This window comes from Strix uralensis, chromosome 13, assembly GCF_047716275.1.
Source record: "Strix uralensis isolate ZFMK-TIS-50842 chromosome 13, bStrUra1, whole genome shotgun sequence".
In the NCBI taxonomy this organism is placed as follows: Eukaryota; Metazoa; Chordata; class Aves; order Strigiformes; family Strigidae; genus Strix; species Strix uralensis.
The window spans coordinates 12,578,395-12,605,653 of record NC_133984.1 but is presented as its reverse complement, the minus strand read 5'-3'; the positions used below and the strand labels follow the sequence as shown (position 1 = coordinate 12,605,653).

The 27,259-nt window shown below is 54.2% G+C and overlaps 1 protein-coding gene across 2 annotated transcripts; it reads right to left on the bottom strand.

The window, feature by feature from the left end:
- Positions 1–6,509: 6,509 nt before the first annotated feature.
- SPRY3 (sprouty RTK signaling antagonist 3) lies at positions 6,510–17,873 on the bottom strand. 2 transcript variants are annotated; one of them, XM_074882738.1, is made up of 2 exons: positions 17,799–17,873; positions 6,510–13,671 (listed from the first exon to the last, which is right to left on the bottom strand). In XM_074882738.1, the coding sequence occupies exon 2, from the start codon at positions 13,622–13,624 to the stop codon at positions 12,704–12,706; it is 921 nt and encodes a 306-aa protein (XP_074738839.1). In that variant the 5' UTR covers positions 13,625–13,671; positions 17,799–17,873; the 3' UTR covers positions 6,510–12,703. The 2 variants fall into 2 exon arrangements, with proteins under 2 accessions (XP_074738839.1, XP_074738841.1); XM_074882740.1 differs by lacking the exon at positions 17,799–17,873 and adding an exon at positions 17,402–17,777.
- Positions 17,874–27,259: the final 9,386 nt, after the last annotated feature.

Here is a 27,259-nt window from a genome sequence, read left to right as displayed (position 1 = left end):
GCACTGGCACCAGACCTCCAAGGGCTGCAGGACAGAATATGGCCATGCCATCAGCCACCACTGTGCAAGCCACTAGTGCCTGGGCCACTGGGCTCTGAAGTCAGCAGCCAAATCCTGTTAAACCTCCTGGATCCCCAAGGTGCTGAGCACCTCCTGCTTCCCAGGTGTCTGTAGAGGGAAGGTGTGATCAACCCACACCCTTGATAAACCATGGAAAGGGAAAATGGGGTGATTTGATTGGTGCAGTTTTGGCTGCTGGTTGAAGAGTTTAATCCCCAGTGTTAGCACAACTGCCCAAACAAGTCCCACACAGACTTTCCTTTCTCCTCACCTTTGCTTCCACTTCTCTGCAGAGGGAGGGACAGCCTGTACCAGGCTCTGCAAAAGCTCAGGAATAAAAGCATTTTTGAATAATCCTTGCAGACTACCAGTTTGGAGTGAGTAGCTTGTATATGACCCTCTTAGAGGACTTTTGGGGGCATTTTTGAGCTTAGATGAGTTGATGACTCCCCTCTTACCCTAATTACCCAAATCTCCGTGGAGGGAGAGCACCACATCCTGGGTCTCCCCAGGGTGTCTGGATTTCTCTCTGAGGCTGAAGAGCCAGGAAAGCCTCCACTTGCATTGGTCTGCGATCCAAGTGTCTGCCCAAGGACAAGAACGATGGGGCATCTTACACTTAGCGTGCAGTACCCATTGGTGGCAAGGGGAGCTGGTACCCCAGACAGAGGGTATTACATGTGCACCATCTAATTAACCCTTCTGACAGCTTCGATTAAAAATAAAGGGGCCTTCAGGTCCCTGCTGGAGTGGCCTATTTTACATGTGCATCTCCTTGGTTTTGCCTCAGCATATGATGTTCAGGAAGTAGTTATTTCAGGAAAGGTACGCTATAGATAACTGATCTGCCAGCCAGGTGTCATGTTCCTTCATTTATTTTCAATTACTTTGTCTCTTTAGCTCCAGTGAGAATTGCCTGGTGTCAATTCATTTGGTCACCTCCGTGCCTGCTGCACCTCTCTGGAGGCACTTCTCCAGTGTGGTGTGATCTCTCCCCAGGGGCAGGCTGTTACAAAACAGCTCTGCTTCTCTTTCAGCTTTATCTTGTTCTCATCTTCCAGGCCACCCCCAACTTTGTGCCCCTTGTCAGGGTCACACAGAGTTTCTGGGAGCAGCAATGGTGTGAGCAGGCAGAGGAGAAAAGGCGAGAAACCCAATCTTTGGGGTGGGAGCCTCCCCTCTGCTCCTCAGGATGCTCATGACAACGATAAGCATGGGTAGTGGCAGTGCCCAGCATGCTCAGCTGAAAAGGTTTCCTGCAAACCTCTTTCCCAAGCAGATCTTGCCATCATTATTTACCAGGTGGCAAGTGCAAGGCTCCTGGACCTCCTCTGCCCTTTGTCTCATTGCTCTGAAGCTCATTTTCCCCCTCAGCTGCTGAATGTTGGGCCAGTTTGGGTGTCTGTGTGTGTGTAGAGTGAACTGGACCAGGGGGGTTGTCTGGCCAGGAGGGGTGTTTCTTTCCGTTTGCAGGGAGCTCTCTTGGGCAGAGTGGTCAGGATGAGTGGGAATCCAGGACCCCTGGACCCTCGTTTCAGTTTCCCTATGCTATGCACACACACACATGCAGAGATGCCTCAGTCACTAGTGCAGAACCTGCCTCTCCTGGTCAAGACCCATCTGGGACAGCCTTGTCCCCTTGGAGGTGCACCCATAGGTCTAGGTCAGCAACACCCTAAAGTCATGAGAGCACAGGAGCCAGGCACTGTCCTGACAAGCATCAGGGTAAGGTGGTTGTGCTGGCAGTCTCAGGGCTTGTCTCATTGTCTCTGTGGACTCTGCTTTTATCTTTTTTCTCCCTCCCACTGCTACCAACGCCAACACCATGCTGTGCCCCTCCAGCAGCTCCGCCCCTGCTCCCTCTGCAGCCCAGCCAGAGTTGTCTGCTGGCTCCATGTCCATCCGTCCATGCCCATCCCAACCCTGACTCCCTGTAACAGAGTGGGGACAACCACTGAGACGGCACCATGCAGAGGAATGGGAACACTCCTGACAGGAGGACACACCAATGTCACCAGATGAGTCTGGGAGAGACAATCCAGCCCTCCTGCCTCTTGCCAGAGAATCCCACACAGTGCTTTGTGATTAAAGATGGGCTGAATCCTTTGAATCCAAATTCCCTTATGCCTAGGGGATGTCCAGGCCTGCAGTTTAAGTTTAGGGTCTCCTCTAGCTGAACCCTCTCATGGTGGACCACCTTTAGGATGATTTACCTTGATTTATGCTTACACTTCTAGGCACCTTTTTACCTGCCTGAGCTGCTCTCCAAGTGCAATCTGAGACATTCCTGGCATTTCCCCACTTGTGCTCACTGCTGAGCTGGTAGGGCTAGTGACATGGGTTTGCTTGTCTACCTGCTCACTGTCAGCAGCACAGCCAGCTCAGTGCTGATGGTGACAACAGCAGGGACCAAGAAGGGTATGATGTAATTTTCATATCCGTCGGGAAGTTTTCAGCAATGATGGCTGGAAAAAAACAGCATTTTCCTGTGAAAAAGGGCACATTTGCTCTGGTTTCAATGAGAAAGGAATAAATAGAAAGCCTGGTAGTGACTGTCCTTAATTGATTAGTCATTTCTGCAGATGATAATTGCACATCAAAAGACTGAGATCCTACTGTTTCATGCAAATGTCCTTACGAATAACAGCAAGGCACAGGGGAAGTGGATACAGGAAATAAATCGTTCAGAAGCTACCAAGGAGAATTTGGACTTTTAAGTTTCATTTCATGAAAACAATTTTGCTCTGAACGTGCTGGAAGAAATATCCTCAACCTCAGCCACTTCCCGAGCACCAGAAATATAGAGAGGGAGGATGCCCAGGTGAGGAGCATTCCACCCAGGGGAAAGTATTGCTTCTTCAGACACCAGTGGAGAACTTTAAAATGCAGTTGGTTGCAGAGCCAGGGGCTGAGACGTTGCTGGTCATGTTTGTAGGGTATGGTAGTAACGCCAGGAAGACCATCAGCCCTGCAGCACTCAGTAGCTGCCAAGGACAAAGCCTGGGGAAGGATTGAGGTGTCCAGAAGAAAGCGCACGTCAGTGACTGGACTAAAATTGGAAGATGGACCTCCTGTCCATCCCGCTTTTTGTGCATCATCCCCAGTTTAAGATCCTTTCTGCACATTGCAGTTTTCTGTGCTCTCTGACATGCGTCTGGGGTGTCCAGTCTGACTCCTGATCCCCAGGCTGCGACGTCTGGGACACTGGTTGAACTGCTGGCTCCTGGGCTCACATGAGAATCTCCGTGCTCATTTAATTATTTCAGGAAAGCTGCTAGCCCTGGTGTCTGGCAAAAGAGGCTTGTGAGCATGACTCAGTCAGCCTCCAAAAGCAGCAATGAAAAACAAGAATCTACTGTGAGCTGCATCTTGATTTTTAAGCCAATCTCATGATGTTTTGCAGGGCCAAAGTGGACATTTCTGGGTGCTTATAACTGAACTTTACATTTTGCAAAAGGACCGTGGCACACTGTCATCACTGGGGTCACGGAGACCCTCTTGCCCATAGGGAACAAGTCCCCCTGCATCCCCAGGGCTGCAGTCACAGCATGGGTGAACCTTTTGCAGGTGTCATTTCTTGTTTGGGCTATTCCAAAGGCTCCTGGCTGCCCTCACACCTGCCCCCTCACTGGTCTGGGTGAACCCCAAATCCATGATCCCTCCAGGCCCCATTTCCCAAACATCACTCAGCAGCTCTGAACAGTGGTAGGCAAGGCAGACTCGGTGGCAATGTCAGACTGTGCTCTTGTATCTGCCCACACCAGAGCAGCATTAGCTTCTTCAGGTCAGAGCAGTGGTCAGAGGTCTGCAGAGCGATAAGCTGCCCTCAACCCTACATGGAGGATGACTATGGCCAAGTGAGGAAGTGTTTATGGTTGTGAAGAAGCCATTCTGCAAATCCCTCCAGCCTAAACTTCTGCTCCATAGTCCCTATAACCTATGGTGACAGTAGGGAACTGGATCTGACCTTCTACCTGGTCCTACCCAGCTCTGTATGCCCAGATTCCTACATGTATATCACCTTCAGCATGAATTAAAAACCAGCTGGCATTTAATTATTCCTTCATCTCCTCATCACCGTCACAATGAAGCCACTGATGAAGCAGCACTCAGGGTAGGCTGATTTCCCCTGCTGCCCAGCTGAAACCACCACAGTAGCCAGGTTCAGATCCATTACCTTCAGATGTCTTCAGCGTGGAGGGCTGTTGAGAGCTTCTTCCCTCTTTGTAGTCAGTGAAGAGAAATAGGCACTTTCAGGGCATGAGTCATCTGACCTATTTAGCCATCTTAGGAAGAGATGAATGAGTCCTTAAGAGGGCTTGTTTCTTTCCACTGTCTAGACAGCCAACCTCTCGACTGCAAACACCTACCCTTGCTCTCCTGGAGCATGCCAGGCACCCTTCCCAGGCTGCTGAGGGATGCTGGCTTCTTGTGGGTTTCCAGCACAGGCAGAGGGTTAGATCACACCTGGACATCCTCAGAGGGATTTGAGTTTGGCCTAACTTTGCTCCCTCTGAAGGCAAGGGAAGATTTCAACACCAAAAGCATGGAAATCCACTTTTGGAAAACCTTCTCTGCTTCTAAGGGAGGGTTTCATAAAGCTGAGCTTGCTAAGGCCACGCTGGTCCTAGGACAGCATAGTACAGGCCATTTCAGCTCTGAAGCACATCTGGCTGTGTTAGCCAAGAAAAAGTGGCTTATTATTCTAGGCTGAACTAGCAAGAGTGGCTCAACCATCCGGGTGGTACAGTTATGTGACTGTGACCGGGTGCTACTACCAGTTCATCTGGGGCCCTGTGCTTTACGGTGTGTGTCATAGTATGCTTGAGCCTCTGGGGTCTCTACCTGGTCTTCACACAGATACAAAACAGAAAAGATTGTAAAGTTTAAAGAATCACCCTAATCTTAGGACAAAGCCCAATTACTGTCACTTTTTGTGATTCCTGGGACTATAATGACTTTCTTTACACAGGAGAAGGAAAATGTCTAAGCAAGCAGTTAACATCTTTTCCAAATCATCATGGTCTGTAGGCAACCTGTGCTTCTCTGCTAATCTCACATTACAGTTCAGCTCCTGAGCTCTCCTTCAGCCTTCCTCTACAGGACTACAGATGATAAAAGATCCATAGATGCGAGTAAGATTTGGTGGCATGAATTGATGAGGACAGGGAAGGCTTGGGAAGGTGGTACTATACAAACCAAAAGTATTCTAACATAGTTAAAAGAAGGCTGTTCATCTAGGAATGAAACTGGTTGGTTGTGTCCAAGAAAGAGGGACTTTGGCACTGAAAAGAGCCAATGGGTGACAAATGGCCTAAAGTCATCTTTTGTTTTAAAAGCAGAGGAAGAGTGAGTCACAGCAGGGATTGGACACACATCTGTACTCCACAACCCTGAGGCAGATCCTGAACATTGTGGCTGAGGCATTGGAACATAATTTGGAAAGCATGCTCTGATACCAGCAATGGTACAAACGGGACGCCAAAGCCAATAAAACAGCCTGAGAAAAGGCTTTATGGTAAGACACACAGAGAAGGCATGTTTTTAATTAAGCACAAAGGTTGAGAGGGCTCTTGAGCATAGGTCTAGCCTAGCAAAACCATCCTATGAAAGGACTCTTGCAGCTAGAGAAACAAGTTCAGTCAGCTAGAAGGTGAAGGCAACGAGTTCAAATTGGAATAAGGGAGGTGTCACTAACCATGGGTCTCATTATCACTGAATCTATGTGAAAGGACTTCATGCTCTGGGAGTGCTTAAATAAAGATCCACCATCTTTGTGAGAGAAGAGCTTTAGGTGAACAGAAGACACCCTTCAGCCAAGAAGTTATGGGCTCTAGACATGCCAAAGTGCATGAAACACTGGCCTGTAATATGAACAGAGAGATCAGAGGCACCAGTACGATCCAGCAACTGTTGGTGCTATGGTCCAGATTCCTCCCTTTGGGGCTAAACACATCACCAAGGTGTCTTCTGCAGCTGGTGGGAAGAGACAGCCATGTCCAAACTGCAGCTTCTCCCGCAGAAGGTGTCCATTGCCCTGTGGCATCACCTGTCTCTTCTGACAGTAGAAGAGGCTTTGGGAATGCCAAATCTCTGGATTCTCCCCATTCAGGAATCTCTGTGGAGTGAATGAAAACCCCCATATCTCAGGGATTTCTTACGTCAGTCCCTCCCTATTTGCTCCCACCCTTTGCTACAGGAGCCTACCCTTCCTCAAGGACCTGGGACAGATGCAGCAGGGAAGCACACACTGAGATTTTTGAGGTTTTCTTTAAGCATCAGGTGAGGGATACCAGGGGAGATCTCATAGAGTTAAAAAAGATCCCTCCAACACCCAGTCCCTGCCAGCGCAAGCCTAGCCACCCAGCATCCCACAGCCATTAACCGCCCTGCTGAAGCAAGAGTCTGAGTCATGCCCCAGCCATCACAAAGACAAGAATGAGACCACGTTCAAAATTAATATATATTTTTATTGAATAGTTGCTCTAAGTGGGCTTGTGAAGCCACCCATAGAATTACTTCTTTCATCTCAGCAGTGGTTCAGTAACAGTTACTAGCTTTGCAAGAGAAGAAAACCAAACAGAAGAGGGTGCATTAAAATAAATAGGTTATTTTTTTTTTCTTATCTTTAAAATAAACTTTTCAAATAAATACTTTGGTTTTTTTATTTTTTTCCCTTAAAAGGTACAAGAGTATTGTCAAAAAACAGCCATCAGGTTATAAACATATATTATACCTTATAGAAAGGAATCCAAATAAAGACAGCTGGGGGAGGGATCTCTTTATACACTGTACAGAATACCTTTGTACCAATTAAACAGAGAATTAGAGGCTTCGGTTCATGGTATGAGACTCTCCTTTGAAGCCAAGGGTGATCCATCTTCTAAGGAGAACCTTGTGCTGAGGACACCTGGGGAGGCAGGAGGCCGCGCAGCTCTGCCTGTCCGCAGAGCATCGCCAAGGCCTGAGGGAACCGCTGGGTGAGGATGGACAAAAGGAAAGGGAAGGGGGAAAGGGGCTTTGCTGGGGCAGAGCGGCAGCATGGGCCAGGCGGGGATTGGCTGTGCCACCTCCAGGGTGACCACACACCTCTCAGATGATGCTGCCATTGGGACAGAGGGTGTGAGAAACCTCCTCTCCCCATGCCCATGCAGATCACCAGGGTGGGTTCAGCCCTGCTCATGCTGAAGCCCTTTGGGGTGCTGCAGGAAGGTGCAGCAGGACAGAGACCCAGCGAGAGAACTCGTGCTGCTTCCCCCCACCCTGCACTTGTACATTCACTCTGCCCCATGGAGGGGTGTGATCTCTTCCCATCCATCCAACATCCCTCCTGCCTGCAGTCCCCCTGCAAGGTGACAGTTCAGCTTCCCTGGTTTACACCCTCCAGGGATTCTTCTGCAACATCACCCCAAGCAGGACAACAGATCTCACCTGTGCAAGCTCCCAACCTGCACTCTGGGAGAAAGAGTTTGCAAGAGATCCCGATGCTCACTGAGAAATACTCCAAAGCAGACTGAGCCCAGAGAGATTACAGCTCTGGATTGGCCCACATGGAACAGATGCCAACCAGCAGCCTCCAGCTGCTGCAAGCTCCCCACAGGTCTGGGCTCCATAGGCTCCTTGAAGGAGACAAGCCTGAACTGGATTAGGATCCAGTTAAAGACCAAGAATGGGCTTTGGGTGGGGGTACATCCCTTCTCTACTTTCCTCACATGCTGATCTTCCAATATCTGAACACCTCCCAAGTTTCTCCAGCCTCAAAACACCCAAGGACCAGAGTCAGAGAGCAAACTGACAAAGCAGGTGCTGGAAACAGCCAGTTTGAAGCATGGTGTGCTTCGTCCCTGTGCGATCCAGTCATGCAAACCTTGCAGCAGCTCCTCTCACCCCTCCACTCATCCCCCTTTATTGCACTAAAGCAGCCATTCATAAACTGTTATTCTGTGCTTTGGCCTCTTTTGGTCGATGACACTTGCCTGCCAGTCTTTGGGTTCACACATGGGGATGGGGAGGAGCAAACTCAATGGGATTTTATGGCAATCTGAGAGTAGAGTCCCAAAGAGCTTCCCCCCTGTTCTTTGAGGTACTTGGCTGGCACTGATGCTTCTCAGGGATGGGTGGACAGCAGCCCAAGGACCACTTCTTTCCTTCCACCAGAAGGGCTGGGGAGCTGGGATGGGAGCGAGACTCCACCTTGGTCCCCAGTGACCCCTCCTCACCAGTGCTGGGACTGATCACATGTTTGGCAGTAGGGAAGGAGGGGAACAAGTCCAAGAGAAGCCTTGGAGAAAGCAGGCACCAGCAGGAGCTCTTGCATGGATGGAGCTTTGGAGGTCTGGGTGGGAAGAGGAGGTTCCTGAATGGGGAGCAGAGCAGGGGGAGCTCAGCTCCTGCTCAGTAGCTCCTGCCTCCTGCTCCTTTGGCACCTGAATCTCTTTCCCTGTCTAAATCTGCCCCACAGACCTGCATGTTTCCTGGCAAAGGAGTCAATGACTGGTAGAGACACACAATGCAGATAAATGTTCCCTTGCAAAGCAGATCCATCCTTGTCAAATCACAGGGGCGCAGGGAAAACAGAGGACTCAACATGTGACTCTCCCAAAAGAAAACCAAAAAAGACACGTCAGGACAGAGAGAAACCCAAACTGCCAGGACAAGCAGCTGCAAACAAACATCTGGAGCAGATGTTATCTGACTCATTACAGGGCGGGGCAGGAAAGGGGCTCACAACCCCAACCAAAATTGGAGTCCTCTCTGCAGGGAAACCAAACTATCTGGCAGCCGAGATGGGGAGGGAGCAGGATGGATCTGGTCTGAAGATGTTAGGAAAAGCTCAGGAAAAAAACATGCTCAGAGGCTACCCACAGCCTTCCTGATGCCAGATGAGCTCAGTGAACCAGAGCTGGCCTCCTTGGAGAGATCTTGGCAAATCCTGACCTTCCTTTCTGCTGAGAGCAAGGAATGGGAGATCGCTAAGGCCCCCCAAGAAGGAGTGGGGAGCAGTAACCCCACGTGAAGCCACTTGCCCCTACGAGCAGGATAGGGGCCAATGGCTCTAAACTTCTCTAGCCCATGCAACTGCAAGGCCTGGATGTGGCTTTGCATTTTGCCCTCCACACAGTCAAGCCAAAGCCCTGTGCTGGTCTGACAGCCCTCAGTGCTCATCTGGGGCTCTCCTCCTCTCCAGTTCCCTTCTATGTGTCCTGTATTTCATAAAATATATCTCGCAGGTTTGTCATTTTGTGGAGACGAGACATTCAAAAGACCTGGCCAGACTCCTCAGCCCTGCACCCAGGCTATGGCATGATTCCCTGGTAGAAATGGAACTTCTGTACTGACCCAGAAAAAGCCCATTAGGTAGAAGGCAACTGGCAGGCATCCTGGCCTCCTACCAATTACTGAAGGTAAATATGCTGCAATAGTAGAGCAGGGCTCCGCCTCGCCATGCTAGTGCCAAGCAAAACTGGCTCTGGGGAGCTGATATGTGGACAGCCATCTTCTCATCCTACAGCTCCAGCACCTGGGGGAGGTCACCCCGTGCTTGCATGACTTTGGAGGCCGTGAAAATGATGAAGCTTCACATGTTGAGTCATTCCACCATCAGGAGAGGAAGCAATGAATTGCAAAGATACAGAGGTGGTAACTAAATTTACAAGTAGGATCCATTTTAAAAGGAGGAAAAAAAATCAAAGTAGAGCAAGTTGGAAAATTCTGTTCATTAGTTTTCTTTAAAAAGTTTCAATGAACTATTTCACATTCTTATTCAAGTGAGACAGTTCCTCAAATCCTCAGTGAAAAAGGGACCTTTTTTCCCTAAAAACATTTTACGTTTTTTAGGAAGAAGGAGTTTAATAAGCACCAATAGAAAAGTGAACCTAGCATTCAAAAGGAAGGGTGCCTCTTGGTGGAAGTCTCTTCCCCAAACATCTCTTGGAAGTAGGGAGCCAAGCAATTATTGGCATATGGATAAATAAGCTTGCAATATATTTTGTAACTGCTGCCACAGAGACATGGACTGATCTTATGGGGGTACACCTACAGGGCATCCTCTGGGAAGGTCATTGCCTTAAAACCCAAATGATTTCAGAGTCCAAGGCTGGTCTCAAAGGATGTGCAAACTGCACAGACATGGCCCTGCCCCTTCTTAATGCCAGGAGATCTTCACTGTAACCCAGAGCATCATCCTGAATTCCCCACAGCTGATTGAAGTGGGCTCTCCATCTTTGGCCAAAGGAAGCATCTTTCAACACGCCCCCTCAGGGTCTAGGCGAAATCAGGGTGAGGATTTCGGTCATGTCCGTAACATGCCCCGGGCACAAACTTCACACCAAGGATGGGATTCATCTCTCCTTACACAGGGAACAACGAGTTTAATATTTGGGTCCCATTTGACTCAAGGGAGACAGGCACCGCCAGAGCATAATTTAATGAATAATGTTTTCAAGCAGGATGAATCACTCTCTGGAACCACTTTTCTCTGCAACAGAGGGAGCTTGGATCAGATGCGATTTTTAGATAGCAAATGTAAGGAAAGAGGAATCCCATCATGAGAGTCTACCTTCTGCCTCACCCCACAGCCAGCACTAAATCCTACCCTCTCTCTGCAAAGCAGGCCCCACCCAGGACAATCTGTAAACCTCCCTTTCCCCCTCTCCCGACTACTTAGGAACTAAAGGTCTAGGATTAGCAATAAACAGACTGGGAAATCATCTTCCAGCATGTGCAAGTGTACCAGGAAGCCAAACCTTGCATCTGGCACCATTCACAGCAATATCATGAATATTATTAGTAATAGACCTAGCCATCCTAATGTTATATTTATATATACAAAAATAGATCCACAGAACTCTACATAAAGAGGTGGCTGAGAGAAGGCGATGGGTAAGTCCTGGATGGCAGGGTCTTGGAAGAAGCCAAGGGACACGTTGCATATATTTCTCCAGGGGGACCATTCGCTTCCCTCTGCACTCACACACCTCGGAGGAGGAACAGGCAGGAAGAGCTGAGCACTGGGACATCATCCCGGCTCCAAACTCCCCTGACCGACTGGCCAATGTCAGTGAGGTCACAACTGAGAGCTGCCACCACGCGTTTGTAAGCGGAGATGGGGCTGAGTCCAAGACCAGGAGGAGCTCCCCCCAGCTGCAGCGATGGGTTGGGTTTATTATCATCACAGCAAGCAAATCACGAAGCACTGACCCCGATTCAGGTTTCCTTCTGGTCTGCAGATGGCCCAGCCCCAGGGCTTGGTTCAGACCCATCTCCAGTTTTCCATGGGCAGCCACCATTGCAGAATACCCTCAGCAGTGCCAGCAGGGTTTGCCTGCTGGTGTGACACTGGTGTTGGTGGGACATGCCGATAGGCCAAGGAAAGCAAGGTGAGGACTCAAAGGCAACTTCTGCAGGGAGGGAAGGTCGGGCTCCTCTCTTTCCACACCCCCTTCTGCTCTCTGTTTCCCTCCAGCCCAAAGCAGGAGTTGCAGAATTCCCCACTGGGAAGTCCCCCAGGATTGTGCTGGGGAGACAGGGAGAGCAGTGCAAGTGGCAGCTGTTGACAGTTGGGTTTGGGGTATTTTTTTTTTAAAGTGAATTCAGTGCTGGTGGAAGGTACCAGATTGGGGCTCTCAGGGCTCGAGCACAGAGCCAGTGCCTGTGGCATCTGCTTGGTGGTGGGATGGAGCTGGGCGGCAGCTCCCATCCCACCAGGGTTTGTGCTCTGGAGGCAGCCCTTCAAGGCATCGAGAAATGAATGGCAATTTCAAACCAACTTCTTGTTCTCAGCCAAATCCCAGAGGGGACCTTTCCCTCGCTGCAGTCGGGCAGAAGCGAGTGGGCTGGGCTGCCTCCGATAGCTCCTTCCCCTGCCAGAAGGTTTCTAAAGCTTCCCACACCTTCCCTTCCTCTTTGAGACAGAAAAATACGATGCCACCTCATTCTGAAGCTTGTTTGCTTCTCCCAGTGGCTTCCAAGCTCAGAGGGAAGCCACTGATACTGGTGGGACCCTGCGGCACCCCAGCCCCCTGGGGACAGTGGACCTACGGCCACATGAGAGAAGAGAGGCCACCTACAAAAAGTGCTAGAGAGAGATAAAGAGAGACAGAAGGAGGTCTGGCTCCTGCAGGACTCTTGCACAGGGGATGCGTCGACCTGCCTCTTCCCCTCCATCAGGAAGGACCACACCATGGGGCAGCGACAGCTCCTAAAACCCGCTGAGACCAGAGTCCTGAGGACCTCCCTGGGTTGCCCTTCCCCACAGGGCACGGCAGGGGAAAGCACCCACAGCTCTCTGCCTCTCCTGGTCCCTCACCCACGTGTGCAAAACCACCGTTTCCCACCAGCTTGGTGCCAGCTCCCTTGGCCACCTAGCTGCCTTCGTGCTCCCAGAGGCTGGGGACCCCCATTTCACCCATCTCATTCCTGGAAGGTGATGGTAGATAGGGGGGAGCACTGCAGAGCAGAGGGAGCCGAAGGAAGAGGGAGATGAAGGGGAGGGGAGAGAAGGAGGTGTAGGAGGTGGAGGAGAAGGGGGAGCGGGGGGAGGAGGAGGAAGAGGAGGAGGAGGAGGAAGAGGAGGAGGAGGGGGAGGAATAGGAGGAGGAGGAGGAGGAAGAGGAGTAAAGCCTGCTTCTCCTCCCCGGGAGGGTCATACCGGCTTATCTAGCGTCTTGGGGAAAGGCGTGCCACTGGAGGAGGAGATCTTTCTGCAGACTGTATTGGTGTGGCTCTGGCAGCGGCAGCCAGGTCGTTTCAAGCCATCATAACCCCGCTGGCAAAGTTTGAGGCACCCCAGGGTAGGAAAGTAGCAGCAGAGGCAGGGCATGAGAAGAGAGAGGAAGCTCATGGCAGCCCAGCGGGCACAGCAGGACCCCGGCCCACAGGAGCAGGGGTCGTCGGCGCAGGTGTCCTCGTCGTCAGTGGAGCAGTGGTAGAAGAGCCCCTTGACACAGCAGAGGCAAGTCCCGTAGTCGAGGAGGCTCTCGGGGGAGCAGAGGCAGCGCTGGTTGCAGAGCCAGCAGGAGGGCAGGCTGCGGGCTGCCGTGCAGCGGGCACACTTGCATCGCCCGCACTCCTCGCAGATGAAGAGGTGGCCGGTGTGGAGGGTGGGCTTCTCCGCCACCCCCTTCAACGGGGACTCCTCCGGTTTCAGCTCGACAGCCCGGGGCTGCGTCCGGATGAGGGAGTGCCCAGAGTGGGAGGGCGTGAGGCTGCTCAGGAGGCGCTGGTCGGAGGCAGTGGTGCTTTGGGAGACGGAGCTGGCTGTGCTGGAATGGCTCATGTGTTGCTGCAGAGGTGGCATCTGGTGCTGTTGGCTGTGGCTGCGGTGCAGGTCCTGGAAGGTGGAAGACACCAGGCGGTCCTGGGACCACTCTTGCTTGTGTGATGGCTGGGACAGGGATGGGTTGGAGCAGGCTTGCTGGAAGCAGACAGCCGGTCTCTCCACGTAGTTGTTGCTGGCACGGATGGAGCGGATTTGGTCAATGGACAGGACCTGCTGGAAGTCCTCAGCGGGTGGGTCCATCGTTTCGTCACAACTGAGTTCAGCCACACTGGAAGAGAGCTGCATTTCCAGGAGTGAGGAGACCCTGCAGCATCAGGGCACATCTAAAAATCCTAAAGGATGGGGCAGGGAGACAGAAAACATTTGTGTTATATTTTAAAATGGATCCATCCAAACAAACCAGGAAGCAAAGACTGTCTGGACAACTCCTAATGAAGTTACTTCCAATAACCAGACTCAAAGTACTTCTGTGCCTGGGGACACTTAGGCAGGACATGCCCAAAAGGCATGGACTGTAAGAACTGTCCCTTCAAACAGGTGGGCACAGCATCTGCCCGTGCTTTTGAGCTTTTTGTGTCCTTCCAGAGGATTTCCCACCCCTTGCCAGCACTGAGAGACCCCATCTGTCCTCCCTCTCCTTCCTCAGGGGAAAGTGCTGGCCCTCTCTAGAGGAGGGGAAATTTTAAGCTGTGATTTATCCAGAGCCAGCGACAGAACTGGGAATGGCATCTCCTCCAGAGCAGGAGACTCAGATTTGGGGCTTCCCAGCACACCCCGAGCAGCCTCCCAGTGCCATACCCTGTACACACCAGGGGCATGAGGATGGAGGGAATCTGAACACGTTCAGTTTCTGGCAGCATCAGCAATAAATTGCAGCTAACACACTTGGCCAGGGACAAGCCAAGCCCACAGACTCCCCAAGTCCTGGCAGTTCCCACTGCAGCATCCCGTCTTCCCACACACAACCCAGCGACAGCCCAAGAACCAATATATCCCCGTCACGGACACTGAGAAGGGCAGGTTTCTCCCTAAACCCTGTACAAACACACGGTGAAGCAGGGAAAGCAGACTTTGCAGCAGGCAAGCCCCGTCTTGCTCCTCACACCAAGGCTGCCATGCTGTTTGCTGTTGTTTTCAGGAAATGGCACTTCCCGAGCCTGCAGCACTGGCAGCGGCGCCTGCTTTATCCAGAGGGAAGGTCATGACCATCCGAGGGCTGTAAGCTGGGGTAGGGAGGACCCCCTGTGTCCCACAGTTCCCCCCCAGCAGGTTTGACCTCATGGCATCAACATCACTGCCAAAACCTCGGTCTGCCAGACCTTGTCACTGGTGTCTGGGTGAAACCTCTGTGGGGCTGGGGCTGGGCGAGGAGAGGAGGCAGGCAGGAGTGGGTCTGCAACAGAGCCTGGTCTTGGCCCTCAGCAGGGAGAGAGAGAGAAGCTTCCCACTTCTGCTGCCTGCAAAAGGGAGCTGCCCAGGAGTGCACAGAGGAGGAAAGCCATTCGTGGCACGCCAGACCCCAGTGAAAAGCTTTCCCCCAGCACTTCCAGCCCAGATTTCAATATTGGATATGTGCTTTCCGTGCACAGCCAACTTCCCCGGACAAAGCCATTCTCCTCTGGCAGATCAAATGAGTGATCCCTCAGTGACACAGATATTGTCACAGTGCCCAGGCCCACAGGAAGACTCTGTTTCAATAGGAAGCTCCCCACCGGCGTTGCACATGGTCAGCAGGCCAGGCGGCCGGCGGCGGCGGAGGCTTTCAAGTAGGTGAGGGGCCACAGGTAGAATCTGCTCATGCAGCAGAGAGAGGCAGAGGGAAGATTGATTTTCATTAGCTAGGCTGACCTTGAAGAGCAGGGAAAAGCAAAGGCAACTTACTTTGACTGTTCAAGCAAGATCTGGTCTCTCCCATCCCCCTCCCCGGAAAGAAAAGGCAACTGATCTGCTTAGATTTGGGTTTTTCCTGCGCCTGGAGCCCACCTGCCTCCCCCTCCATGCAATCTCAAGTGAGATGCTCACCCTGTCCAAGGGAGACACCGACAGTGAATGAGTTGATCTCCCAGGACACCCACAACGGATTTGGACACCAATTTGTTTAACAGAAATATCAAGGTGAGTTAGGAGGGCAATGGCTGACCCAGGGAAGGTTTTGTGAGCACACTGCCAGGATGAGAATGGGCCACAGAAGCAAAACACCCTCTTGTGAGCTGTTACCTGCTGCCGTTGAGCTCCTCACCTGGAAGGGTCTCACTGAAGCACAGACCTGAAGCCCCCTGGACCCCTGAAGATATGACACATCTCAGCCTGCAGCTAGGACCATGCAGAGAGCAGCCTCAGTGGGTTCCCATGTCCCTTGCGACCCAGATCCCATCTTGGGGTGGGTTCGTTCAGGGGACAATGCTGATTTACAGCTGGGGAGGAGCTGGGTGTCCATCCCCTCCAACCTGTGTGCTGGGATTTGGCAGTACTGGGGCAGCAAGACTCCTGTGAGGTTCCCCTGTGGGGCTTGAACCAAGGTGTGACCCAAAGGGAGAGACCAAGGCAGCGGAGGCTCCCACTGCAATGGAGGCAGTGGAACTGGGAGATATAGAGCAGCCAAAGGGCAGACCCAGTACGGCTACACCCGATCCTCTATGCAAGATCTGGAGCTCAGGAGACGCAAGGAGACCCATGAGCCATGCTTAGGCAGGAGGACATGCATAGGAGACACTGCGAGGAGGAACAGAGCCTCAGGGACAGCAGGCAGAGAGGAGCTGGCAACTCGGACACTTAGGCTCTGGGTCCAGGGCTTGGACGCAGCATCCTGGGTAGGACAGGTCCTGGGAGGACCCCCAGCACTGAACCGGAGCCCAAACACTCCTCAGCCTATGATCCCCAGACACAGGGATTAGACATGGACCCAGACTTGACGGCTGAGGGGAGGCAAAGGTCCCTCTGGGACCCAAGGGGATGTGAGCCAGAAGATTTGCGGGTCCCCCAGTCCAGCAGGATGGGGGGAAGAGGGACTGAATGACTGGAGCCAGGACTCCGCTTCTGCCCACCCTGAGGGACCCCAGTGCCCCCCACTTGCTCCCAGCCCGATCCCGGGGCTGCAACCGGTCCATATCCCAGCTCCCACTGGTCCGACCATCCCCGAGGCACTGCTGCACCCCTCCCTGCCTACCTGCCCGTCTGGGGGGGACCGGGGCAGTGTGTCCCCAGCCTCCTCCTCCTCACACCCTGCCTGCGAGGCAGGCATGGCAGCCCCGGAAACCGGGCGAGCTTTATGGCCGCCAGCAGCCCCAAACATATAAAGTTCGTGTGATAATGGGCCAGAGGAAGGATCGTAAAAGCAAATGATTTACAGGCTGGAGGTGGCCGCAAGCCGGGGACGAGCTGCACAGGGCGGCCAGGTAGGAGAAAAGGGCTTTTTCCCGCCGGAGGGACCCCCTCGCCCTGTCCCGGGTGCTGCGGGGTGGAGCGGGGCGGTGGCGGGAGGCTGATGGCCCGGCCCCGCTCTGCACGCAGCCCACGCGTGGCCCGGATCCGGGCTGCAGCCCCCGTGCCCAGCCCCGCCGTGTGCTGGCTCCCCCAGCCCTCCGTGCAACACAGCCCACGCGTGGCTCGGATCCGGATCCGGCCCGCGGCCCCCAGCCCCACCGCGCGCGCAGCCCACGCGTTGCCGGGACCTCCGAGCACCGCCGTGCGCGCAGCCCGTTCGCGCTCAGGACGCCCCAGCCCCGCCGTGCACACACCCCACGCGTGACCCAGACCCACACTTCGCCCCCACCCCACGCGTGTCCAGGACCCCCATCCCCACTGCGCGCGCGCGCCCAGGACCCCCAGCTCCGCCGCGCACTCACACCGCGCGCACGTCCAGGGACCCCCGTCCCCTCGGCAAACAGCCCACGCGTGCCCAGGCCCCCCGCCCCCCTCGACACTGCCCACGCGTGTGTCTACACACGCCCCCTCCCCGCCGCCGCCCCGCTGCCCGCGCAGCCCACCCGTCCCGCAGCCCCTCCGCGCACACCCCACGCGTGTCCCCCCTCCCCGTCCCGCAGCTGCACCGGGCGGACTCACCCCGCCGCCGCCTCCGCCGCCGCCTCCGCCGCCGCCTCCCGCCGGTCCATCCGCCCGCGGAGCGCCCAGCCCGGCCGGGGCCAGCCCCCGGGCACCGGGGGCTACCTAGGGGCGACCGGCGGTGGGCATGGACGCGGGGCACCGCCCGCCCACCCGGCCCCGCAACCGGGTCACGGTGCTCCACGCCCCACCGGGCCGCCCGTGGGGACGGCGAGGGAGAGCCCGGGAGGGCTGCCCGGCTCCGGGGTGTGAATGCAGGCTCGTCCCCGGAGCTCCTTGTGAATGGGGGCAGCGTGGAGGATGGGAGGGAGGGAGGGATTTATGGCTGCCCGTTACCATCGCTCGCTCTCCCTCTCTCTGCCGCTGCCTTCCCGGAGCTGGAGCTCTTAACGCTTACCTAAGTGGCGTCATCCCGCTGAAATTGAATCGGCCCATTAGCCGGTCCCCACAGAGCCCTGGGCATCCGCTCCCCAGATAATGACTGCAACGGAGCCGGGATGCAGCACGCGCTATTTAAACATTTCCGTCGGCCTCACGCTCTGCTCCCCCCCCCTGCACCCACCAGGACAGCCCACCCTAGGGCCCCGTCGTCCCCCCAGCCCATCGTCCCCCCCCCCGGGGACATCTGTGGTGGCCACACTGCTTGGCCCCAGTCGCAAGGTCCACGCTGCCTCCGCGTCACGGGTGTCATCCGATGGGGCTGGGTCCAGCCCGACATCGTGGGCAGGTTGTGTCTGGCTGCAAAGGGCCGGTAGCGATGATCGGGGTCTGTCACCTCGGGCGAATCGCTTGATCTGTAAATCACTGGGAAATGGGCGCAGTCACCTTCTCCCCTCTCACGTGTCTGAGCAGCTCACCTCTTCCTGAGCATCTCAGGAGGCATCCATGAGAGCCCAGGTGCTGTCCACCCCCGATACTACCAAAAAGTCTGAACTAATACCTGAATTAGCTCCTGTAGGAGAAGCTCGAGGCAGAGAGGCTGGAAAGGGGCTTTTCTGTACCAAGATACACAGAACCAGTCCACACACATCGCATTCTCCCAGAAACAAAAACCTTGGACTCAAGGTGCAAACAGGACCTGAACCTTCTGTCCCAGACGTGTCCCTGAGTCGCTGTGTGCTCCCTCCTTGGGCTGCTTTCTCTACAGAAACAACCTCTGCTCTGGAGCACCAAGGGTCCTTGTGATACCCCTCGGCCTCATTTAGCTATAAATTGCACCTGGTTTGACAGTCCCAAAGACACAAGTCCCTTGATGACACTGGGACATTGGCTATGGACCCCACCAGAGCTCCCACCCTCCCTTTATTCCTCTCATCCCTTCCAGGTTGGTCACCCATCATTTCTGGTAGTGTTCGCCAGATGAGCAAAGCAACATTACCAGCTCAGGGAGGGCTGAGAACCTGCCTCCAAGAAGTGAAGCTGAAGCCATCAAGCCCTCAGCCATCCCAGCCAGGTACCTAGCACCATGGGGACCTGCTCCCCTGGGGCAGGCAGCTGCCTGAGACTCAGCCACATGTTGTCGGTGTTTCCTGCTCATGGGCAGCGATGGGTCTGGGGGTGTGAGAGCAGGCTGGGAGGGAAACAGGAAAAAAAGGATCCTGAATAAGGGTGACAAAACCAGATCTGCCGCTTGTTGCTCTAACAGATGGGTATAAACCAGGATGATCCCACTGACCTCAGTGGCTCTCTCCCAGCTGATGCCAGCAGAAGCACTGGGGTCCCCCCCAGCAGGGGCCAGTGACTCTATTCTCCCGACATGGTACCCAGCTGAACCTTTCCAGGCTCATTTTTAGGCATTTCTAGGCTAAGTGTTTCTCCATCTCCATAGGATCCCACCAGAGATGCTCCTCCAGGAGGAGTTTCTCCAAGAGGACTGAGTCCCTGACAGCATCCCTCAGCCTTGGCTACAGCTCAGAGCCTTAACACTGCATCTCCCTCCGCTCCCACGAGCCCCTCCTCTTCTCCCCATCGCTCTCAGCTCTGTCTTTAAAGACGCAGAAAGGAACCGAGTTGCCCAATTCCCAGCAACTGCCAGCTGGCTGTGAGCACCTGACTCCTAAAAGCACGTGTGATGTCCTCCCTTTCTCCCAGCCCAAATCTATCACTCCCACCTTGAGGTGCCGGTGATTCAGGCTTCCCTCGCTGGCTCACAGCATCCCTAGCGCAGCCTGCGTCGTGCTCAGCCAGCGCTGCTTTATTCCTCACCCGCTGCCGAGGGAGGGCCAAAAAGGCATGAATGCAGAGATACCGAGACAAGTGGGAGGGTGGGAAGCGGAGGGAGAATAGCAGCCTCCTGGTGAGTTATTGACCGCAGCATCTCTGAAGAGGAGGGCTGGGAACCCGAATGCATTTGCAAAGCAGAAAACTTTGGAGCTGCTCCCAAAGGAAGGGTCTGGGATAGAGCCTCCAGCAGGTTTTTGGAGGGATTTTGGCTGTTGGGAGAGGGATGTGGTCCCCTGATGGTGCACAGACATGATATGATCCCTGCCAGAGGAAGCTGTGAGACTCCGTTAGATTTCTAATAACCTCTCTGTGCGCGGGGTCTGCGGCTGCCCCTGAACGGGGGATTTAACATCCCTCCCGCAGCGCCGCGACAGCTGAGGCTGTGCCCCACGCACTGCTGCCTCTGCTCCTTCTCAGCTGCTACCTGCAACCGATCCCAGCTCCTCTCAACTGGTCTTTTGAATCGGTTTCACTCCTCCTCCCAGTCTGAATCCACCACCTTTTAACTCCTCGAATGCCCTTGGGGTCCTGTCCAAAAGGACAGGGAGAGAAGCAGCTCCCAGGAGTCCCATTCTCTGCCCTTATTTTAGAGGCTGCCAGCACATCTTCTGCCTGGGACAGCTGATAGCACAGAGATATGGGCACTGACATGGCAGCAGCGCATCCCCATGTCCTCAATTCCAGCCGAGCCCGCTCAGCAAGTTCTCAGCACCTGTTGCAGATCTCTGACTTGGGGGAACCCTCATCCCTGGCAATCCCCACAGATTGCCAGCAATTCCTCCCTCCTTTGCTCTTTCCACTCCCCCTGCACATCCCCAACGCCACAAAAAAGGTGGGGAATTATTTGCCTTCCTTTCCCTCCTCAAAAAGTGTTTCTCTAGATACACAACGCATGTTCACAAAACCAAAAGAGCTAAATGTGGAGCCAGAAGAGCTCAGCTGCAATTTTAAAAGAACCAGGAGAGCTCAGCACTGTTTTCTAGGCACGTTGTCCAGCTGCATCCAAGCCTGACCACCTCTGGTCCTGCCTGTGCAGACAGCTGAACAATTAACCGCTGTGGATCAGTCCGGAAGCGGGCAGCAGAGAGGAGAATATCCCAGAGCAAAGCTGAAGATGTCTGATCTCTTCTGATGCTATTAGCCAAGCTTGGGCACGGGGGAAGGGCAAATTCATCTTCAGTTAAAGATGATGCGGAGTGGGGGAAAGGAGAGGATAAAGAGAACATGCAATTCCCCTGATTAAATCAGCCAGAAACAATGAGGTGCTGGTGCCCTCTAATTTTTAGATTCACAGATTTTAGGACCAGAAGGGACCATGATGTTCATCTAGCCTGACAGTCTGTATTATGTAAAAGCCACTTGAAGCCAGACAGTGCCACTAGCTTTTTAGAAGCAACAGCAAGCGCTGGGGAACTTATTAAAAGACTGTGATTCTCCTAAGGTGGAAGGACATGTGGTTCCCAACACAGGCTTCAGTAGGGAGGAGGCCAGGTACATCCACCCCACCAGGCTCAAGCTGAACAGACGGCAGCACTGGGGGAAAGAAAACATCATTTCCCTTCCATATCACGCAGTTCAGGCCCAGCAAAGAGGGATAAGCAAGCAAGGGAAAAAAAAAAAAAAAAAAAAAAAAAGAAAAAGCAACCCCTTCCTTGCATTTTCCTTTTGAACCTTCCCTAGTCCCTGGAAAGAAAATGCCCTACAGGGATCCTGGACCTGAGATGTCTCTTGGTTGCTTCGGTGTAAAACCCCGCTGTTTGCAACGATGCAGCTTCGTAGCAAGCAGAGCTGAGCCCGACCCACCATGCAAGCCAGATCCTGAGCTCCTTACTCAGCCTGCAGCACCGCGGAGGTGTAGTCATTGACTGCAATGTGAGTTTTTCTCTGAAGATGGAGCCAGGCAGCATAAAACATCAATAAAGAGCTCAGGATGCGTCCCTTTAATGAGCTGAGATTGTAACACGCTGACGGAGCTTGCCAGAAGCTGCCCATTCTGTCAGGAGGAGTAGATCCTGCTGGAGAAGTGTTAAGTGGGTCCTGCTGACTCATTGATGCAGATGGCTCTGTCCCCACGCCGACGGCGGCGAGGCAGGAGGTGCTGTCTCGGGGGAGAGCATCCAGCGCAGGGGCTGAGCGAGACAGCGCCTGGGCTGAGCTGGTACCCCGGTGTGTGAACTCAGCTGGAGGGGGAACTTAAAAGCAGATGTTTTTTGGTTTTTTTTTTTTTTTTTTCTCCATGTGTCACTGCGTAGAGCAAGCACCAAGTGTTGGGCAAAGCTCAGGGTGTCCTGGTGCATTGACAGGCTCCCTGTGCTTCCATGGCAGCTCTTCTTCTACAGAAAACATGTTTGTCCCCACGAGGTCCCCCACCCAAATCCACATCACCCTTCCAGCAGAGAAACCAGAGCAAAGATGTGACTCAAGCAGCAAGTGTGGCTCTAAATGTGCGACACAGAGACCCCAGCCCTGAGCTCCTCAGGAAGCTGAGCAGGATGGGTAAAGTTGGAGGGTGTACTGGTTGTAGAGATAGTGGGGGGGCTGTCGATACAAGCATTTCCTCGCTGGGAAATTGTTAAGTTCATCTTCCAGCTCCCTGGAAGGACTGGCAGATGCCTGGGCATATATTCTGACTGAGGTAGAGGCAGCCAGCTCTGGAGCTGGATCCCTCGCACCGTATGAGCCAGCCGGCTGTGTGGGGTCCTTCAGCACCCTTCCTGACTGTCTTTGGTGAGCTAAGACCTGAGGTCTATGTGGGGTGCCAGGTGTGGGTGATGCATATTTCCCCACCCAAAACACATTGCTACACCCACTGGGGAATCGAGTACCAAAAGGTTTGCACCCTCCAGACCCGGAATGTCCCCAGAAAGCCCATGGAACACCGGTCCCTCTTGTCAGCCTGACCCTGCATCCACAGAACACATGCTCTTCATCCAACCTTGTCTGTATGGCACCTTCAACCACTGGCTTGATGGGGACGTGACACTCTCACAACTATCTCTTTTGTCCCCAAGCCATCAGGGCCATCTCTTTCCCCGGCTTCTATGTCACACGCTCCTTGTGATGCTTCTCTATCACCCTGATCTTTTCTAGGGGCAGTTACCACCCTCTGTTTCAGGTTTTCATCAGGCTTTCCAGAAGTCCCAGACAGCTTCACCACATGTACCTGGTATCCCTCCTGCAGATGCCCAGGTGTGCCCAGCTCTCTGCAGACCAGCTGGTCCAGTTGCTACTTCCACCTCTTGTGTCCCTCTTGTTCCCCTCTTCCACCTCTTGTTCCCCTCCAAGCCCAGGTACCTGACCCGAGCATCCTCTCTCACCGGGGTACCACCCTTCCCACTCCAGACCAAGCCCTCTCATGCCCCACTGAGCAAAACTCATTCCCCTGGGAGGCAGGGGGGTGGGGGGGTTGGGGTGGGGGGGAGCAACTCCCCCCCAGTTTCTTTGCCTTCAGCACTTTGAGTTCCCGTTTCAATGTCACTTTAACTTGAATGCGCGCGTGTGCAGGGGAGAAAGGCTTGGTATTAAATTGCCAATCTGGTCACATGTTGCCTGGGATTTGGCCGTAGCTAAGCAGCACCACCCCCGCATTCACTTTTTTGGCTGGTGACTCCTCTGCTTGGCGTAAGGCAGAGCTGGCGAAGAATAGGAGAAACCGGAGGGGGAAGGAAAAAAAAATTAAAAAAAAAAAATAAGGCGAGTCATTGTGAATGTCAGGAGCTCCTCGGCTGCGGGTGTGACAGCGATCCTCCCCCTCCAAACTCACTCCGGGTGAGAGCCAAAGAGAGAGGATTTCATTAGGATCTGGTAGCAGGCTATTTTCAGAGCTGACATCCTACCCACGGCTAAAAATAGCTGGTCCCCTCCACGCAAACCAGGGTTTCTTTTCTGTTAAACTTTAATAAACCTCAGCAAGGCTCAGACCTTGCCTTCTCCCCACACTTTGCTCCCTTGCTTGGTCCATTACTTTCCACCATCCCTCACTTTCCCCCTTTGCCATGTCTCATTTCCCACTGCCCAGGTGTCCTCTCCTGTCTGGTCTCAGCTTGCAGGGACCAGAGTGGAGATGTCACCACGGCAGGGCTGGGGGAACAGAGGGCTGGGGTCACCTCCTACCTAAAACCAGCATCCTGCACATGGACCCAGGGGCTCTGGCAGGCCAAGCAGGCAGCGAGGACTTGAGACCCCCAAGCTGCTGCCAGGCACAGGCAGGGAGACTCAAGCACCCCTCCAGAGACCAGCCCCACTACCAGATGCTTGTCGGGGTGCCCCAAAAGGAGGGAGCACCCGCTGCACCTCAGGAAGGTAAAAAATTGCAGCTGGAGGAGGGGCAGAGCCAGCCCAGCTGCAGCCCCAGGGCATCATCTCCACCAAAGGAAGATGCTTTGGTTTGGTGCCTGATGCTCATGTGTGGGGAACCGTGGTTGAGCTGGACTCAGAGGGATCACAGCACAAAGCTGTCCCACCTGTAGTGGCCAGCTCCAGCGTTCGGCTGCAGTCACCTCTAAGAGGGCTCTCCTAAAAACACCACCTAGCCTAAAAACGTCTTCCCTCTCCTGGGCCCTTGGAGCCACCGATGCTGCTGGCCCTCCTCCTCGTTGAGGGGCTGCTCACAATTCCCTCCCTTCATTAGCACAGCCACCTTGGAGGTATTTATAGACAGCACCTGCCCCCTCCTCCTGGCTTTTTTAAAGACAACACAAATTTAACTTCTTCCCATGCTCCTCTTGACTCCAGTCCAACCTGGCAGCCCGAAATCCCATGGCTTGAAATAACTAACCTCTGCAGAGACCTTCCCCACTCGGTGCATGCACCCTCCCTGTCCCAGCCCCAAACCTTCCACTTCTCTAGGTCCCAGCACAGCCAAGCGTCAGCAGAGGCTGCAGCCGGTCTGGGCTCTGCTGCTCTTAGGATGGAGCAGAGGTTCATCAATAGATGCCTTCTCGGCTCACCCCAGCTGCCCAAAACAGCAGGAATGGGTCTGTCCCCACCAGCTCGGAACATCCCCAGCATCCCCAGACAGCCTTGCACCCGGCACCTGAGGCACATGGGCAGAGCTGGTGGGGAACAGCCAGGCACACCATGGGGATATTTAGGATGATCGGGTCCAGTCTCATAGTCTCAGCCCAGTGCCCGCCAGCACGATGGGCTCCACTCGCCTTCTCCCTCCACCCTGTGCCGGGTGTGCGCCGGCCCTTTGGAGGCCCTGGCCGCCGGCCAGCCAGCCATTTCCTGGTAATCTAATAGCTGCAGCAGATGAACTGAAAATGCATTTCCTGCCACCGTGCTGTAAAATTTTTATTAATGTAAGGAGAGAACGCAGCGCTGGCTCGCGCCGCCCAGGGCTGCAGCAGGGCGGAGGGCAGCAGGATCCTCAGCAGAGCAGCCGGGGCCAGGGGGCCACAGGGGTGGCAGCGGTGCCCTGGTGATACTGCGGGAAGGTGCAGGTACAGGGCTGCATCTCCCACCAACAGCATCGCAGTACGGGGAAACTGAGGCATGGGCAAGGGAAGTGTCTGGCATGGAAGTAAAATTGGACAGCAGTCCTTCAGCTGCCTCCCCAGGGCAAAGGATTGCCGTGGGTGTGTTTTTGACGCTGTAGTTCCTTCTCCCTTGGGGTCCTCTCCCATGGGCACCCGCGTCCACGAGGATCCTAGCCAGGAAAGGCTGCGCAGAGGGGATGGAGGCAAGGTGAGAGGAGGCAGCATGCCCTGGCAGATGGGCACCACGGTGGGAGACCTGCCACACATTCCTGCTTGCCTTCCGGATGGCATCTCATCCACCTGTGTGTCTTCATGGCCTGGGCTGACCCCTTCCTGGCTGGCAAACGGATGTCCCAGTTAAAGTCACCCATTAAGGTGCTCTTGGGTAAGGAACAGCCTATAGAAACCAGTAAATAGTGATCACAGGCCCCTGAGTTTGCCCAGGGAGGGAGCAGAAATGCTTGCTAAGGAGGAGAAAGGTGCTGGAGCTGAGACACACATGTCCCTGTGGCTCTATTTCAGCAGTGGTTGCTGTGTCGTGTCCACACAGGATTCACAGCCCTCAAGGGCTTTGCAAAGGACCCACAGGGTCAGCAGACAGCTCAGCATCCCCCCAACATGCTCTTCATCATCTCCCTCCCCACTCACCCCAGACCCAACATCCCACCCGAACTCTGTCACCACCCCAGGGTATCCAGCAAGTGACATCCCTGCGGCGAGGGGCAGCCGGCAGCCCCAGGGCCGTGGAGCTGGAGCCATTTGCGCAGCCCTTTTCCCACTTGGAGCCTGCTCCCTGCGCCAAGGCAGAGCTAAATTGGAAAAACACACACAATGACCTCTTGTGGAATGTAGTATGAATATTTGATAGGTCTAATGTAATCATATCCAATCAATACAGGCAGGAATATCTCTCTCCCCCCCACCCGCGCTCTCACTCTGCCCTGTCCCTTCCTCTCTTTCCCTCTCTCTCTCTTGCTCTCTCTTTCATTAATGCATTCTCCACTTTACATTATTTATTAACTTCCTTCCTTTTTTTTATTTAGAAAAAAATAAATTAAATAACAGTGGTTATCTGGAGGCTTGGACCCTCCTGCCTAAGCGCTTTTGGGTCAGGTAAAAACTTTTCTGACCTTCTCTCACCTCCTTGCTTTCCTCTGCTGAGACACAGAGGCTCTGCCCCACAACCAAGACCCCCTGACACCCCATCCCTCGCTGCCCCCCAACACAGCCCATCTCCCACCTCCCCGTGGGCACTTGCCCTGGTGTGAGCCCCCAAAATCCCCTGGGCACGTCCACCCATTGCACAGCGGAAGATGCTCAAAGCCCATAAGGAAGCCCCTGAGGTGCAGGTATTGCCTCAGAGGTTGAGGGTCTCCAGGTCAGGCCAGAAGGGTGGTCTGCTCCCACCTCTAGCATGGCAAAACCAGAAGATTTCCCTCACTGCCCCCAGACTAAGCCTGGCTGGAGTCAGTGAAGTGGGGAGGGTGGTGAGGTGATGCTCTAATCCAGGGTCTCACAAACCCAGCTCATCCATCCCTTGTTGTGGTTCCCAGGAAAAGCATCTTCCAAGACAGGCTTCAGGGCTTTATTGGAGAGAGGGATGATGCCAGTGTCTCCCAGCTGCCTGCACCCCCTGCCAAAAACCAGTAGTGGCTGGAGCTTCTCTGGCTGCAGATCCCAGCCACCAGCACTTGGTGCGGTGGGATCCACAAGCGTGAGGAACGGGAGGCTAAGCATGCAACAAGTGGGGGGCTTCTTGCACACTGGCACCAATGCAAGGTGAACTCCAGCCCCATGCCCCCACTCCTTGACACCCACAGAGCTGGCAACAAAGAGCAGCAGAGATGCTTAAAGCCCCTTAATGGGCTGGGAAAGGTGAGGAGGAGGTTAAAGCTCCCTGTATGGGGCTGGACTCTCTCCCCAGCTGCTTCCAGGGCTTCTCAGAGTGGCCAGGTATGTCCTGGCAGTCCAGGGATGCCCCCAGGGATGCTGCTGATCCTTGCTGCCTTACCCGGGTGGGCTGAGCACAGGGACTTGTCTGGATGGGGACAACCCCATTGTCTGCCTTTGTGCCAAGCGCCCTGAACCCAGAGTCCCCCCCAGGGCCGCTTATTAGGATAAAGAGACCCTGGGCTTGAGAGCTGCATTCCTCCAC